The 18,244-nt window shown below is 36.4% G+C and overlaps 2 protein-coding genes across 11 annotated transcripts in view; one reads left to right on the forward strand and one right to left on the reverse strand.

The window, feature by feature from the left end:
- The window catches only part of STYX (serine/threonine/tyrosine interacting protein), a 107,302-nt gene that overhangs the window by 87,136 nt on the left and 1,922 nt on the right, over positions 1-18,244 (forward strand). The window lies entirely within an intron of this gene.
- Positions 7,196-18,244, reverse strand: part of FERMT2 (fermitin family member 2) — a 60,866-nt gene continuing 49,817 nt past the window's right edge. For 3 of the 9 annotated variants that reach the window (XM_036217787.1, XM_036217788.1, XM_036217792.1), the window contains 7 exons: positions 13,465-13,571; positions 13,123-13,344; positions 11,154-11,177; positions 10,614-10,634; positions 9,895-10,019; positions 9,437-9,578; positions 7,470-8,476 (listed from right to left, as the gene is read on the reverse strand). In XM_036217787.1, the coding sequence (XP_036073680.1) occupies positions 8,303-8,476; positions 9,437-9,578; positions 9,895-10,019; positions 10,614-10,634; positions 11,154-11,177; positions 13,123-13,344; positions 13,465-13,571 (815 nt within the window). In that variant the 3' untranslated portion in view covers positions 7,470-8,302. Of the gene's footprint in view, positions 8,477-9,436; positions 9,579-9,894; positions 10,020-10,613; positions 10,635-11,153; positions 11,178-13,122; positions 13,345-13,464; positions 13,572-18,244 lie in introns of all 9 variants that reach the window. The other 6 variants (XM_036217790.1, XM_036217793.1, XM_036217795.1 and 3 more) reach the window with 3 other exon arrangements.

The following is an 18,244-nucleotide window of genomic DNA, read 5'->3' on the forward strand; positions in this document are numbered from 1 at the left end:
GTACTTGGAGCACTGAAATGAGACTAAAACCCAGTCAGAAAGAAATACGACATCTTTAGAACAAGACGGTTGGGCGAGAGACACCTGAAACTAAAGAATTTCTAAACTTTCCATGAAGACACATTGGCAGATTATACAAAATTATTTATTGAGTTTGAGGTTTAGAAATAAAGATCAAGCCTGAGTGACAAAGAGGACCGAAACCGCAGTCTCCTATTTGCTGGCTATTCTTTGCCCCTGTTAATTAAGTTTCTTCTCCGCCGAGGATGTTATTGATAAGCTAGCTTCCTTTTCCCCATCTTTGGTACAGAAGAACTGTTATTGTCAACCCCTATTAAAGTGGTAGCTTTTCAAAAAAACAGTTGACCCTTGAACAACACAGGTTTGAACTGACGGGTCTACTTATAAGTGGATTTTTTCTAATATACATACAGTTGGCCCTTTGTATACCTGGGTTTTGTATCCAAGGAGTCAGCCACCTGAGGATCAAAATTGCTGTTTTCAATGCGCGCTTGGCTGAATCCGTGGATGCAGAGGGCTGCGTGTATGCATTGATCTAAGCCATTTATATAAGGGGCTTGAGCATCGTCGGATTTTGTTTTCCACAGTGGGGTCCTGGAACCAATCTCCTGCAGATACTGAGGGACAACTAGTAGCTAAGTTTTGGAGGTGTCTAAAGTTATATGTGGATTTTCAACTGCGCAGCAGGTTGGCGCCTCTAACCCCCACGTTGTTCAAGGGTCAACTGTATACCCTTACAAGAAAATTTTATATGCATATCTTGTCTAGTTCATGACCCTGTGTGTCTTTTCCATTCTCTCTGAAGCTGACCTAGTCTTACGCTGATCAATTGTTTTTTAAAGCTTTCTGCTTTACTTACCTGCAGTCAGTCCTTACTCTGGTGCTTTCCGTATGAAACAGGAACATTTTAAAAACAAACCAAAATATTCTTGGTATTTTCAAGATTGTTGTGCTATATAGCAGTGGTTTTTACCTATCTTTCCTCTCCTGTTGACTTCATGTTCATACATTTATAAAACACTTTCAAATCATGAAAGCCTAATTTTTTGAGAATCGACATCCTGTTCAGAATTCCTGTCTCATAAAGTCAGCAGCTATATATAGAAGACTAGATCCAAACTTTTGATACTAATCCAGGCAGCAGGAGTAGGTGTCAAATAAGTTCCGTGATTCTTCTGCTATGACTTATATGGTTTAATAAAATTTGAGTCGACATCTTCAAAAGTGCTTTTAAGTAACAGTGCTGTGATTTGTATACTGACCGGAACCTTGAGCTTAAAGTTGATTTTTCAATTGAGCTGATCTGTTCTTATCTTGTCCAGTCCCTCTTGTGACTAACCCTGGACATTTCCAGGTACAGCCTGTGAACATGAAACAATGTAAAGCCAACTGGACCACAAGGGGACTGAAACTCTGTTCCTGGGCTCACAAGCTTCATTCTTAAACCAGGGCAGCCAGTCGACCAATTAGTGATTCATTTGACAGCAGGAGCCAGACTCCTGAGCTGATCTAGTCGAGATTCAATAAAGCACATGTTAACAGAAGAGTGGAGTGGCAGCTGTCAAGAGCAAGACTCACTCACTTCCATTAAGCCACAGTGACTTTCAGTGTCACACTGTTTCATACCAGACTTTAGAATCACCAACAATCTATCTTTTAGAAATGCAACATTTATAATAGAAAACATTTGCCTCTTCTGTTTTTCTTAATGTTTATAAATCTTGCACATTTAAAAACTTTAATCATACTGTGTTCTGCAGCTAAATTTTTGGTTCAGCATTAAGATGCAGTTCATCCATTTTGTATGCTGGAATTTATTCACTGCTGTTTTATTCCATTTTATGGGTATATTATAATTTATCCATTCTATTGTGATGGAATTGATTGTTTCCAGTTTTTTTTTTTTTTTGCTATTATAAGTAGTTTTGCTATGTATAGTCCTGTGCATGTCCCCTGTATGCACATGCAAGTTTCTCCAGGGAATATACATACCCTAGGAGTGGAGCTGCTGGGTTGCAAGATGCATCTTTAATTTTGCTGGATGATGTCAAAGTGTTTCTGAAGTGCTTTGTTCCAATTTATATTTCCACCAACAATAAGTATCCCAATGTGCCCACATCCTAGTAATACCTGATACTGTCAGACTTTGAAAATTTTACTAATCTACTAGGTGTGAAACTGTAATTGTATTCAAACATTTTTTGCCTCTCATTTTCTAGACTACTAGAGGAGTTAAACAGATTTTTGTAGATTTTTTTGACCATTTGATCTTCCTCTTTTGTGAAGTACCCAATCCCAGAGTTTTGTCCCTTTTTCTTTTGGTCTGATCAGTTCAGCCTGTGTGTTTATATTCTAGATGCTAATCCGTTGTTCATCATTATGTGTTACAGATATCTTCTCCAAATTTAATTTGCCTCTTTTTTTATCTATAGTTCTTATTTGAATGCGATTGCATTGTGTGTTTTGTGTCTTACTACACAAAATCTTTCCTCAATGTCATATAAGTGCTCCCTTATGTCATCTTTTAAAAGTTTTAGTTTCGCCTTTCTCACCTAAGTCTTCAATCTATTTGGAATTGATTTGGACTGCCACTTACATACATGAGGTACTGGTCCAAATTCCTTTGTTTCATAAAGATAACCACCAGCACCATTCATTGGGATGTCTGTCTGCTTCATGCTGATCTGCAAAGCCAGCTCTCAGAGATCATCAAGTTCTTATACCTGTGTTTTTTTCTGGAGTCTCTGTGTGGACTCTGGTTATTTGATTTATCTCTATGCCAACACTACACTTTCAATAGAGTTTTATAAGACTTCTTGCTATCTGGTAAGTCTAGTCTCCTCAACTGTTGCTCTTTAGGCCTGTTTTGGCTATTGTTGACCCTTTGCTAGTCTGGAATAGAAGAAATGCCATCTTCTAAATGCTCCTTCTAATAGTAATTGAATTTATAATTAGGTAAGGAGATAGAAACAAGATTTTGATATTTCGATCAGTAAACCTGTGAGTAAATGTGTTTACTTGATTTTTATTTGATCATGAAGTTTGGAAAATTTAGATTTGAGAATTTAGGTTCATAAAGTCTTCTTTATCATGTTATATCTACAAACCATATTAATACAGATGTTAAACTTGTTTGGTTGGTTGTGCTGTTTTCATCATAAATTTAATTAACATTGAACTTGGCCCACTTGCCTGAACAGTAATACAGATAATGCTTGGCCAATGAAGCCACATGACACTATAATTAGATCTTGTGAAACAATGGTCTCAAATTATTGTAAGTGCTTGTAATTTTTAGTAATATGCAGGCTCATGTATAAATATCAAAAGGGAAGCTCAACTAGGGGGGGTGTGTGTGCTGGTAAATGTTTACTAAGGGAATCGAGAATTTTAATGTACACATTCAGCCTGGGAAACTTTGTATTGTTTATTAAATAAAGCAGAGAAAGCAAGAGAGGAATCAGCAGTGGGAAATAAGGTCACCAGATAAGGGTTTTTTTTACTACTCTGTTTCCTGTTCTGGGTGGCTCTGTTATCCACTCTGAGAATTTCATTCCTCTTACCCAGATTGCAAATTTCCCATTTCCTGTCACTCTTTCTACTACCTCCCCCATTCCTTGAGCTGCCAAACCAAAGCAGTTCAAACAGTTAAAGACCAGTTAATTTGTTAAAGAGCACAAAGCTTTCAGTAAAAAAGTTTTTTTCTGGATATTACTGTGTATAGATGACTAGAACTTTATCAGCAGAATAAGAATTGGGTCAACTTATTGTACTACGTCTTAGTAGGTCTACACCCATATAAGCAGGTCAACTCATCCTTGCCTGTCTTCACAACTACTGAACTACTAAAAGAAGTAATGACTATAATAGCTACAAAAAAGTAGTTGGGGGTGGCAGGATTTTTTTTTTTTTTTTTTTTTTTTTTTTTTTTGCACCAGCATCTACATTTTTAGAATAAAGCAGAGCTTACACAGCAACTATAAAGGGTTATGCTTTTAGGAGAAGCATTCAGTATCACTGACAATACTATGTCACAAAGGGATGGATTTCAGAAAGCCCTGTTCTCTTATTTTTTGAATTATGTAAGCGGTGAAACTGTTACGATGTTTTAAGTGATTAGTCTAAAAACAGCAGCAGTCCTTGTCAAATTTATAGAGGGTGGGAATAGCTATGAAAGGCATAGGATAGGGTTGCATTTTAGAGGATGAAAAAAAGTTCTGAGTTAAAAAAAAATCCTAATATTTCCCTAGGAAACTACTATATTCAGTATAGGGAGTGTTGTGTTCTTCAAACATTTTATTGGACTCTGTGTGGTATTTCTTCATCTAAATTAAGATGCAGGAACCCAGGTTGGTCTGATCCCACTTCAACACTGGTAATTAATTGAAAGCACCTTAATAAGACATAATAACAACAGAACAAAAACTATAGTATATAGAATGAAAAAAGTATAATCTGCCATGTTGTTGCTTTTTGGCCTGTGTAAGAAAAGGTTAAGAACTGCAAGTGGCTTTCCTTCTACAAAATTCATGTCTCTAGGGTGATGGATGTTAACGAGATGATAGGAATCCTTTCATAATATATATCAAATCACCACCACGTATGCTTTCAATATGCTAGTTTTGTCAACTATACCTCAGTAAAGCTGGCAAAAAAGTTTGTCTCTTGTTCCCTGACTTTTGAAGTTCAAGGTTGGGTAAAAATAATTTGTACTAAGTTAAGATTACTGATTAACTACTTCAGGGGTTTCCAGCAGTTATCTAACCTGATGATTTAAGGAGAAACCGAGCAGGCAGTAAGCGTAATTGGTCCACAGGAAACAGTCACACAAAGCAGAAACCTGAAACTATGCCTCTGAAGACCTGGGCTTGTGTTCTTTTTGAGAATTAGTGTCTCTGAAGAGAGACCACTACCAATAGGGTTCTTCAGAATTTATGAGGTTGTTATTTTAAGTTTTTCAATTACAGTTGACATACAATATTTTATTGGTTTCAGCCGTACTAGTGATTAGATATTTACATAACTTATGAAGTGATTCCCCCGTAAGTCTAGTACTCACTTGACATGTTGTTACATTGACTGTGTTCCCTGTGCTGTACTTTACATTCCCGTGACCATTTTGTAACTGCCAATTTCTACTTCTTAATCCCTTCACCTTCTTTACCCAGTCCCCACGCCCCCTTCCCATCTGGCGACCATCAGTTCTCTGTATCCATGGGTTTGTCTGTTTTGTTCGTGTTTTTAGATTCTACATATAAGTGAAATCATATGGTACATCTTTTTCTTATTTCAATTAGCATAATACTCTCTGGATCCGTCCATGTTCTTGCAAAGAGCAAGATTTCATTTTTTATGGCTAATACTCCATTGTATGTGTGTGCCACATCTTTATCCATTCCTCTATCAATGGACACTTGCTTCCTCAGCTCAGCTATTGTAAATAATGCTGCAGTGAACATGGGGGTGCATGTATCTTTTTGAATTAGTGTTTTGGATTTTTCAGATAAATACCCAGGAGTGGAATTGCTGGGTCATAGGATAGTTCTATTTTTAATTTCTTTGAGGAATGATCTGCTTTACTATTAGTGGGTAGAGACTGGAATTGGCACTAAATACAGCTGTGTGACTTTAAACAGGTCAGTTGGCCTCTCTGAGCCTCATCTATAAAATAAGGCTAGATTGTATGACTCTTTAGAAGAACTAATTCATGTGAAAGCACTTAGCAAAACTTATACTGCATAGTTGGTGTGCAAAAAATGTATTTGTTTCTTCTGTTAAACTGTGCTGAAGCTGTAAAAATGCTAAGTTGTAATGATTCCTTGATTTCCAAAATGTCCATCATTATATTCAATAAACAAATACATGTTAACTGACCCTAGACAGAAACCATGAGGCTCAGCCCTAGTCCTCAAGGAAATAATAATTTATTAGGGACAGTAATATATACTGAATCATAAAAGTGCCAAATTCAATGGTAGTTCAAAGGGTAAGAGAAATTTTGGGCTGCAAGGAAACTTGGAAGTATTTGTGGAAGGACACTTGAGCTTTCTAAAATTTCTAAAATACTAGAAAGATGACATTTGGACAGGTGGAGACTGGAAGAAGGCTTGGGGATGAAGACATCCTAGGTTTGAGGAATGCCGTGGAGATGGGCAAGTGCAAGGTGTGTCTGGAGAATGTGATCTGTCCAGTAAGACTGGAATGCAGACTACTGGGAGATAAGGATGAACATGCAAGCTGGAAAGAGACCACAGAAGACCTCTAAGCACTTGAGTAGGGTCTTTGGCATTTATGCTGTAGGCAATCAGGATTCATAGAGTTGAAATACAGCTGGTGTTGTGCTGCGGCTGAATGAACCTCAAAATTGAGGGGAGGGCAGTGGGGCGAACCAGAGGTAGAGAAACCAGCAGAGGCTATTCTCACTTGTGGGGAGGCTGTGGGACCGTAAAGGATGTGGGTATCACAGTCCAAATATATTTTAGGGCTTTTAGCTAGTGACATTACAAGTTGGAAACCTGTACGTAAGATGAGGACAGGGACTATATTACTTAAGACTTTGATTTTTAATGGAAAGCTCTTAAATTTTGGAGCGAGGCCTGTTATGACTTGGCCTTTGACGTCAAAGAAAAGCCATGGAGAATGTGATCCGAGATTTGCTTTAAGAGCCAGCTGCATCATGGCAGGCCCAGGACAAAGACCCAAGTTTAGGTGATGGTGATAGTGGAGAAAGACACAGCTTTCAATAGGGAAAAAATTAGTAAGACTTGGCCTGATTAAATACAACAGGTAAAGTAGAAAGTCCAGGACTGAAGCTCTGATTCTGAATGATATGGTAGCAGTAACAACAGGGAAGAAATTAACATGTGTTGTGCTGTTTAAAACAAATTCTGCCCAAGTTAGTAATATCTGCTCAGTTGTCATGTTTTTGTTTATAACTACATTTCTAACATTTAAATATTATACTGATCATTCCTAAGTGGTAGGAAAAACGAGGAGTTATCAATTTAAGTGGATGACTGTCTTAGAGACTAGGTGTCTATCTGGTAACACTTTGAAATACTAGCAAATTGTTCTTGCAACACAATGTGGGCAAAGCATTTCTCAAAGGCAAACATTCATTTCTACAAAGTTAATACTATATAAACCATAAAAACAAGAAGTGCAGAAAGAAACATTAAATAAAAGATTTTGCTTTTATTTAAAATAAAATGCATTTATACAGTCTTTGAACCATGGATTATTGGACAACACTGGTAATCCGCCCCTCCCTCCCTGGCACCCTTTCGGGCTCTGTGAGCTAGGAATTTTTGACTAGCACCAATGCAGATTGTAACAGCGGAAGAGACTAGAACACGGCCAGTCTAGGCATTAGAGTTAAGGACACTGTGGCAAATCACGACTATAATGAAGTCATTCTTAATTTAGCTGATATTAAAACTGCACATCAATTATATTTTTAAAAGCATTTAATTAATGTAAAGATGCTACATCTAAGCCATTTGCTAGTTGTATTTTTTAAAAAACTGTACAATTTTATAAAATTTGTTTGTACATTAGTTACACAAAATGCATACTTCATAGACCTTTACTTCATATTATAATGCAAACATTGCATATTTTAGGCAGATAGTGAATATGCTGGTGAATACTAAGTGTTGTAATACAATATGGTGTAAAATATAAACACAAGACAATATACATACATGCTTATTCAAGGACAAAAACAAATCAAGCACAATGGACTAAGAGCATTTTCCTTCAAGGTCAAACAATGACATTATTGAACATCAGGCATCTTTTGCAGGCCTAATTTATCTTTTTTTCTGGTGGGTGGGGGGATGTTTCAAATGGCTACCAGAGTAGGATATTTTTAAAAACAGGAGGTCAAATTAAACATACATTAAAACACATGCATTAAACATGATAAACAGACTTCATATAGTTTAAGCCCTGGATAGCTTTAAAGTAGATGGCTTGAGTTTCTTAGAGTTTTGCTAGCTGAAATCAGTGATGTTTTGTTCCTGACTTGCCCACTACTTCAGTTTTTAATTCATGGCTCTAAGGAATGTGTGCCATTTTCAAGTTCATATATTATATCGTTATAGCAGATTAATAGTCGTCGTGCTTGTTAGTGCACATTATTAACTGATCTGATAAGGCAAATAAGTTTTCATGATAAAATGATAAATTTCAAGCTTACTTTATTAAGCAGCATATAACAAACAGCTTTTAAAGTTAAATATTGTTATGGCCATGGAGTTTTACTATACAATATTTCTATTCACACCCAACCACTGGTAAGTTTGTAGAACATCTCTTCATCTAAACTCTCATTTTGGTCTTTTGCACGTGTCGAGAGAAATATGTAGCCACCAATGAATTCATGAACCACTTTGCAATCTACTTCAGTACAAATGAAGGACAATCGTACTTCATCTGCAAACTCTACAGTGACCTGGAACAAAGACAAAGAACTGTAAGGGCCAGTAAAAACCTGGATCTAGATGGGTGCATCCAAGCAAAGCTATTAGGCTATTTAGCCTATCGATCTTCAAATATTCTCTTTTAATCCTAAATTAACACTGCTTTCAAGTCCAAAAGAATAAGTAAAGGTTACCAGCCCTTCCCCCAGTCCTTTTTAGTTTTTATGTTCTGAAAAGGAAGAGAAGGGGTTTAGGTCATTAAGTTCCCAAATGGTCTCTGGTGATTCGATTAATAAGAATGTCTCTCTTCAAGTCCTGGGAGAAAACCTACTTCCTGTGTTTAATATTTACTTAGATACTTAACCTTTAGGTATCATGTTTAAATATTTCAGAAATACAAGATTCTATAAAGCAATGGAAACTGATGCTACAAACATAGTAATCTTAAAACAAATGACTGACCCGTACTCTAAGGCTAGGGACAGCATAACATATATGACAGTAGATGTGCCAGGTTTTACCGCCCTAAGCATCTCAATTTACATTGTTACTAAGTGTACGGTCATAGACAGTGATGGCCCTCAGGCCTCTAAATTTTAGTGTCCTCTTTTGTAAAGTAGGGGTAATCCACCTACCTCCCAAGGCAGTAGTGAGGTTTAGAAATAGGGTGCCCACATAAAACATTTAGTATCACACCCGGCACAAAGTAGACATTCAGTGAACACTCACTGCTATTGTGAGTGGAAAAGACTTATACATTATAGAAAGATAACCTTAAAAAAGATACAGCAATATTCTAAATAGATCATTTTTTCTTAGAATTTTAATAACTGAAGTAGTCATGAAATAGGCAAATTTAAGTGAGACATGACTAGCCAACCATGTTTTATACTTTAAGAGGAAATAGTACATACAATGAATCTTCAGAATTTATAGGCCTTTTTATTCTTAGTAACTTTTAGCAGTATGCAAGTAATATTGTTATAGCTTACCATTTTTATTTCCCAGTTTACATTCCACTGTTTCATGTTACTGAAACGCCATGTTTTGATTGCGTCTCCTGTGCTGGCATCCATCCTAATCAGTCTATTGTATGCGATTCCAATAAGTTCTTCTTTTTTGCCCCCTTGGAACCTATAGCATTAAAAACATAGTAAATAAATGTTTAAAAACATGCTGGGGGGGGGCTATTTTTTTCAAGCTATGTGCTCTTTAACTGTAAAAGAAAAAGTGTTAGTCTCAAATAAAAACAAGTGCAATCATTTTGAATTTTTAATGTAAAAATTACAAGTACAGAAAATATATTCCAACATTCTTTAAATTTTACTGTAAAACAGATTAATGGGTCTTAGTAGGTAGCTTTAAATGTTTACTTTCTAATACATGAACTAGATTAAATAAAAAGCCACGGATTAAGGTTTGCACATAGATGCTTAGTAGAACCACTGACCTTGCAATAAAGTGTGTGATGCCGAATTCTGGTAAGGACTGCCAAGCTTGAATAAATCTCATCTTGGCTTCAATTAGACTCATCTGAGCGACATTCTGATGGGCCTCCAAGATTCTTGCTGTTATCTAAATATGATTAAATATCACCTTTACCATTACATATCATTTGTTCATAGTAGAATCGAGACAAAAAGATTAGAGAACTGAATTAGGTGTCCCACCCCAAAAATCATACGTTGCAAGAGTTAGAATTAGAAAATATATAAAACTACATTTGGAAACTGTAGTAACATAACTTTTCAAAATAAACTGATATATTTCTTCTTAATTTCAGTTCCCATATGTCAAGAAACAAAGTACTATTAGGAATACGTAACTGCCACTCAACACATATTCCAAGTACACACATATATAATCATGCTATTATAAAACAGCATTGTTCTAATCCATATACATGGTAATTTTAACTTTAGCACCAAGATATATGATCAGAATGAGTACCAAAATACAAGTTTCCAGCAGAAATATTTATTACCATAATATTTTTAAAATTTTTCTGAAGTGATCATTAGAAAGGTTAAATTTTAATTTATACTATATTCACTTTGGGATGACTACTCCCACAGGAGTGGAAGGAAATTAATCCATGAGGGGAGATTGTGGCTAGGGCCTGAAATATTTTTAATTTTCTTTCTTTTTTTGTAAATATGGAGGACTTACCAAATCTCTTATATAGCCTGGCTGTAGATGGCAATGCGAGGAAAGAAAAAGGAGGCAGAAAGAAAAAAAAAGGCAATCAGAAAAAATGGCAATGAAGCAAAGAAAAAGTTGCGGTAACCTGCAAACCAAAATTCCAGCCAAAACCATGCAAAAAATTACTTGAGGTGGAAACCAAGCAAAGTAATGCAAGCATGAAAATGAAAATGAGGAAGCAGTGATTACTTTCCATTTAGAATACTGAGAAAACACTCCACATTATTTTAGATTGTTAAGTGTTACTAAAATTAAGGGTAGGAATTTATAGGGAGAAAATTAAGAGAACAAATACCCCTTTCTCCCTCACGTACCAGTTCCTACTGGTTAGGGTAAAGCTAATTATTTTAGTAACAAAATCAAAATTACTACTCAAAGACTAATGTCTCAGATTGAGTCAGAATATGATCCATGCACTGCTTTTCAGAAATAAGTTGAAGGCATAAAGTAAGTGCAGTGACCATACTGTTTCTTAATTAACACAAGGAAAGCAAACCCCTCAATTACCATGTGCTTTTTGCATCCTTTTTCCTGGAAGGGAAAATAAAGAGATGCCATACTCTACACTAGGAATGGTGGCTATAAACTTATTAGTCCATTTCAATTTGGATTAACATGGATAAAATGTAGAACGACTTTTCCTTAGAATGTAAAAATCAAGTTTGCGAGTCATATTCATGTGAAAATATCCAAAGCAAGTTTAATAAATAAGTAGCTTTGGGGAATTAAAGATTAAATATAACAAAGGCTGTACTGATAGACCCAAAGAAAAACAATGTGCTTATACTCTGGTTGGGATGAATGACCCCATGCCTGCACATCTTCCTGACCTTTGAATGCCACTGGATTACAGAGGTTAACAATAATTGAAGCACTATGTTCAATGACTAGTACAGCACCTGACACAGAACGGCAACTAAACTTCTGCCTATCAGCACTTACTATAATGGTGTCTGGGCACTGCATGGTCTCCACTTTCTAGGAACAACCTATAAGTCTAGTTAGGGAAAGGAGGATTTAAAAAGAATATGCATTTGAAAAGATGCCAAAGTGGAAGATAAGGCTAGAAGGATCCTTAACCTCAGACCACACACATACTGCCATCTTGCCAGTCTTTGTCCTCAAGAGACTGTTCAATTGACAATCTAGTTGAGAACTTTCTAAAGTGAGAACTACCATTTAAAAGGATCTGCGAACACAGTACCTGTATCTTTGAGAGCTAGACCAACACTTGGCCATTTTCATAATTATACTCTTAAGATCTTTTTTTCTTATACCTTATAGTGAAATAAGACTGCTGAGATTTGAATTTATTCATTGCCTTTGATGGCAAATGAATCCACTCTCAGAAAGTTTCTTTACAAATAATTTTTAATGAAATAACTAAGAATTTAAAAAATTTAGTATTTGATTTACTTTTTCTTTTTAACTTACAATCTACATTCCATAACGCTCCCCAGGGCAGCGTCTCCTCCATTCCTTATTACTCCCACACTGTTGGACTGTGGGATAAACAGTTTCCATGTAGCTCAAAAAACCTCAGAAACTTAAAAGACAAATGCTTGGTGATTAAAACTTTTGAACAGTTCTAATTTCTACTTAAGTGATTTCAGACCCATATGATAAGCATTATATTTAAAGTTAAGCATTACTAAGTGTTCCGGGTATTTCACTGGGCCTTTACTTCAGTAATGTTTTTTAAAATTATCCCTGAAAGATGAAAATGAAACTAGATAAAAATAAAATATTTATTTTAAACGTCTTCATCCCCACCCCAGCCCCCCAAACTGAAGCCTTTTCCTTTTATGGCATGATGTAGAGAATACTGGGGGCTATCCCAAGTAAAATTCCCCCACAAAGACCCTTTTAGGTCATACTGAGGAATCATTTTACTAAACAGCAATCCTTGTATGGTCTTAATTTCCAGTAAAGGAATTCGAAACAAGAGTGAACAAAAGCAGGAAATTTCAATGAAAATTTACCACATTTTGTCACATTATGCAAATTTTGGTTAGGTTTTGACTGTTAATGTTAAGAAAAAACAATGTTAAAATGTAGACTACTTCTACCCTTGGAAAATTTATTTCCAAGGCTGGAAAAGTCCATTTTAACAGCAAAGAAGAGTCATTAGATTGTGTGGAGAAATGAAAAAAAACCTTGCATGAACACATAGGAACACAAAGCATTAAGACTGTATTTAATTCCCTGAAAGAATATCCTGTTAATAGAGTGATCTTCTTCATGTTATTTACAATAAATATGCTCCAACTGCTCTATTACCTGTTCTATTAAAATGATAAAAGGTTTTTTTAAATGACCAATTTAAATGAACTGAAGGCTATGTGTTTCCAATTTTATAGTTAAGACTACCAATTAAGACAAAAAGTTTTAAGAGGGGAAACTAAATTTAAAGTATATGTATAAAACCGTGAAACAAACTAAAAGAAAACAGTAGATAAAGTAAAATGAACCGTACCTGCTTGTTCTTGTACTTTTTTAGATAGCGAGGGGACACCAAACATTCAGGATTTATATCAGTTGTGATCTGCTCTGGTATTAACTGAGGATCTGGGTTTAAATGCTGCATCTTCAGAAAGGAAAGAATATTCTGAACTTCGAGGTTGTAAGAACTGTCCGCCATGGTCTTGCCTTTGGAGGCCAATCTGCATGCTGCCATCCAGTGTGCATACTGTTTTTCCTGTCGAAAAGAAATACTGAGGTATGAATTATGCTATATGATGGGTTCTTTGAATATAAAATATAAGTCATCTAGTTAACTCACTAGAGAATCAAAGATTACTTTGATTGGAAAACTTACATTGTCACAACGAAGCCAGATTTCATTCATGCCCTCTGCAACCGGAATCAGGAGTTTAATGTTAAATTTTTGGCCTGAAATGTTCACATCCGGGGTAACTTCACATCCTGTAATAAAAAATTATTAAAATGGTCAAATTTACTTTAAGAAATCCCAAACAAATACAGGCAGCCCTTATTTTACAGCATCTTACCATGGAGAATTATGCAGCTATTGAATCTATAAATTAGAGAATTCTTTATGCACAGTAATTTTGTTTGGGGAAAAGCAGAGTCAGAAATATCTAATATAGAAAAGAGGTAATGGCACAGAGTTTTTGGCCCTCACAATTACAAAACTGGACTGAGAAAGAAAGGGCCCCGTTAAAAAGGTATTACCAAGAAACACTTATACTCCGGCAAGTTTTGATATGTTGTTTAATATCATTCAGTTCTTTGTATCTTAAGTTATTTAGGATTTAAGTTCTAAATGCATAGAGATTTAAAATATCTTTCTATAATTCAATTCTAACTTAATTGTGTTTTGGTTAGAATGACTTTTTGATGCCTTAAAAAAGTCTGTGAGAGGGATTAGCCTGTTTGAGCTAGAGTCCTATATGGGAGTCTCTTAGCCCTGCTGCTCCCTCAGCAACTGCTGTACCCTCCGATTCCTGCGGAAAGAAGCCAAATGGCACAGGTCTTCGGAGCCATCTGGGTCTCCCGACACTTGCCTCCTTCCAAAATTCCAGGGTGCTAGAAACCTAAGTACTTACAACTCACAAATAATTTAATTTAGAGGGTGCACAAAATGGTTTAATTTCTTTATAGATATGACTCAGCAAATTAACTTTATGCACAATATTTTAAGAGTGGATCTGCTACAGAAGATAACATACACTTAACATACTTGGAAAGTCAGTATGAAAATAACTGGCATGCAGAATTTCACTTCATGGGCAAGTTCTCAGAATTTACGGGTTGCAACAATCCATGTAATCAACTGTTAACATCAGCTGGTAGCTTTATAGAAGAGAACGTGGATTTATTGAACATAACAGTTAGATGATGGGGTAATGGCCATAAATAAGTAGTAACCAGTAAAATACATGGAGAAGAGCACCACAATCAGACAGATTTGGGTTCTAGACTTTTCTCTACCACTTCATAATTATAGACAATTTATTTATTTAACATCTCTAAGCCCAAATTTCCTGACCTTAAACTCCACCTCACAGGGATGTTGCAATGTACATGTCGAAGGTCCCTAAAGGGTATTCCAAATGTTTGTACTTAGTTCATGTCACCCTCAATATGTCTTAAGACCAGCAGACTCTATGATGAAAATGTAAAGTGTCAGGACATTCTGCTTCCTTGCTCTTTGTACTGGAGCAACTTCTTTTGATACTGAGTACAAAGAATAAGATAATAAACCTCTACATATCTTCCACACAGAAAGGACAAACATTAAGATGGTCATTTTTTTCTTCACATAAATGTTTTAAGAATTATATAAAAGAAACAACATTTTAGATAAAGGGGATCCTTTTCCCCAAACTCTCCAGAAGCAGCTCCTATCATGAATTTGGTGGACTTTCTCTTCCCTTTACTTTTAAAAAAAATTTACTACATATAAATAGCTATAGCATTTAACTCCTTCTATACAAGCATTAGAAACTATGAGAAAGTTGTGTGGCAATGTGTTTATCTGAAAATAACACACAATTTTTTGTAAAATTCTATTAATTATCCAGGTAGATTTAAAGTACACAATCCTGTAATAATTTGGCCTCTTTTAGAAGTAAAATACCAAGAAAACTAAAAGGGGAGAGACAAAGGGAGCAGCAACTCAGGTGACAGTGTAGGCACAGAGGCACTTACTGGGCCACACCTCAGACAACACTCACTTCATGCCACCTAGCTACTGACTTTCAAGCCAAGGCAAAGTTATGGACTTCGTTGTAACCCAATTACTACTCCTCTGAACTGCTAAATGCAACCAGCCCATTTGGATCACAATCTTAACTCTCTTCACACTCTTTGAGGGGCCCTGCACTGTGACCCTTCAACTTTCTTCCCATAAGCAATGTGTTTCCACACTTTCCTTCTCCCCAGTCCAGCCTAGATCCCATTCACCAGACATCACTTCCAGTTCCTCAGATTTATTGTGTTTCCATCATACACACTTAGCAAAACCTTAACCTGCTTCAACCCAACCATCTATCTTTTTACTGCCTATACTCAGGTTGCTGAAGACTGTAATAGGAGAGTGGGGGAAAATAATAAAAAAAAAGTGAGCAAATAGGTATCACTAGAAATTCATGGACACTTGTAATTCTTCACCTGGCCCTTCTATGTTTACAGACATTCTCAATGTTTATTTCAAATCTTCTCGGGCTTCCTGTGCCGCTCCCAGGGGACAACCTCACTTCCTATTTTTCCAAGAACATAAAAAGCCATCAGAATTGAAGTCCCTCAGCTTCTTGCCACATCAGATAAACCTAGTTGCCCTTGCTCCCATCAAAAAGCCAAAAAAATGTAAGCCGAACCAAGTGGGTTGAGTTTTCTACCATCTCTGAGACTTTGCTCCATTACAGACATCCTCTCCTTTCCCAAATAGGTGTTTCTTTCTACTGTGGCTTTTCCATCAGCATTTAAGTTCCCCGAGTCTCTCCCATCTTAAACCACAAAATGCCTCTCTCCTCTTTATATCTCTGCCTTCTGTTCCCTCCTTCCTTGTCACAGACAAGGTTCATCAAAAAGCTGTCTTTGTTTCTATTTACTTCTCAATGACTGCACTTTGACACTCACACTCAAAAACATTGCTGAATCTGTTTGAATAAAGGCCAGTGACCACCTACCTGCATGTGGCTAAATCTTGTGGCAGCTTAACAATCTTAATCTTACTTTCCTGTAGCATTTGATGCTACTGACTACTCTGTCCTTTTTGAAACAACTTTTTATCTTAGCTTCCATCATTATCATGGTCTTCCTATGCACTTTTTTCTTGTTCTTTGCGAGCTCCTTTTCCTCTATTCTGACCTGTCCCTTAAACATGAGTGTTCTGAAGGGTTGTTTTTAGCCTTCTCATATTATAGACAAGCGTTCCAATGGCTACACTTATTGTTAACACTAATTGCTACCTTATTAGCATCTTTGGCATGGATTTCTTCCATGACCCAATGGCCTACAGGCCATCTCCAAATACATATCCCACAGGTACCACAAATTTTATATATCATAGAATTAAACTCATCTTTCTCTCCAAACTCAGCTCTTACCTATTCCCAATCTCAATATTACCCTATCCACCCAATTACACAAGCCAAAAACAAGTCCTTCCCCTCTAGCCCCTCCCAAATCAATCACTCAGTCTATGGATTCAACTTCCTCAGTATCTATTGAATTTGTGCCTTTCTCCATTCATATTGACAACCTTAATTTGTCATTGCTGTGAAATTACTCCTCTAAACTGTAGCCAAAGTAAATATGATGACTACTGTCATTTTTGTGTTAATAATCTTTCAATGGCACTTCATGCTGCTATTTTAAAAAACAATCTCCTCAACATTTTTATCCATTAATTCCTGCCAACTTCTGTTATTACCTCTTGTGTTAGCAGGGATCAGATTCAACAGCTATTAAGGAAGTACATCCTTTGAACTGAATTCCAGCAGCACAGGCCCCCACCCTGTGGTGGTTGATGCTTTTCTCCAAGCATTTTTGCATACCAGTCTCATTCTGGAAGTCACTTTTAGGAAATCTCCTTCCTTCCACAGATCTTACTTTGCTCTTTTGGATCTTAACTCCAACACCATTTCCCCCAAGGGATCTCTAGTAATTCTCTCCACCATCACTGAAGACTGATACAGAACCCTTATCCCCTTGTTCCTCTGACCCATTAACTTACTTTTTAAAGTACTATTTATTGCCAGAATTGTAACTGTGTATCTCCCCAACATGCTCTAAATATCTTGAAGGATGGGATTATAACTAGTGCTCGCCCATGTCTCTGGTACCTAGCACAGTTTGTGGCATAGGAGTTCAGTTTATACTTGCTAAACTGAATTTTTTAGAAAGTTGCATTTTAGACCTTTCAGGGGTCTTACAGAGCATCTAAACCAACATCTTCAATTCTCAGAGGAGATAATGAGGTCCGAATAGGCTATTTTTCCAAACTCACAAGGCTTGTTTAGTGGCAGAGCAGAATCTAGGCCATTTGATTCTTAGGAGTATTATCTTCATCAGTGTGAGGTGCCAGAAAAGTGCTCCTCTGGGAGGACTTGGAAAAGGTGGAATGAATGAGGACACCTTCTGAGCTGTTATCCACACCAGGATTTGATTTCTCAGTCAGACAAGGAGGTTAAGGATACAGGAAGGACAGAGGCCAGGAGACAGGTCCAGTCTCTGACTCAAGAGTACATAATCTGAGCTGGCCCTGGTTAGTTTAAGAGATAAGCAAGAAGAACGCTGCAATAGATTCTGAGTAACAAATACTGGTAGTGACACAAAAGTCAAATTCATGTGACTTAGGCAGTGATACTAATTAAAAGTTTTAGGAAAATTAGAGAATTCCAACACATTGGCACAGCGATCTTCTCTCCAGAACAGAAGATTCCTATTTTTTACAATGCTATATATAACCATAAAAGAATAGTTCAGACTACCAGGCAGAATAAAAATAAGGTAGAGATTTTGCTGAAATATACTAAAACTATCCAAATGTACAATGTACTTAGAAAAATTAAGAAAATAGATCAGAAAAAGCACCACTGTATTTTTAAGTGATAATTGAATTTATTTTG

The sequence above is a fragment of the Rousettus aegyptiacus genome, unplaced genomic scaffold, assembly GCF_014176215.1.
Source record: "Rousettus aegyptiacus isolate mRouAeg1 unplaced genomic scaffold, mRouAeg1.p scaffold_m13_p_3, whole genome shotgun sequence".
Lineage (NCBI taxonomy): Eukaryota > Metazoa > Chordata > Mammalia > Chiroptera > Pteropodidae > Rousettus > Rousettus aegyptiacus.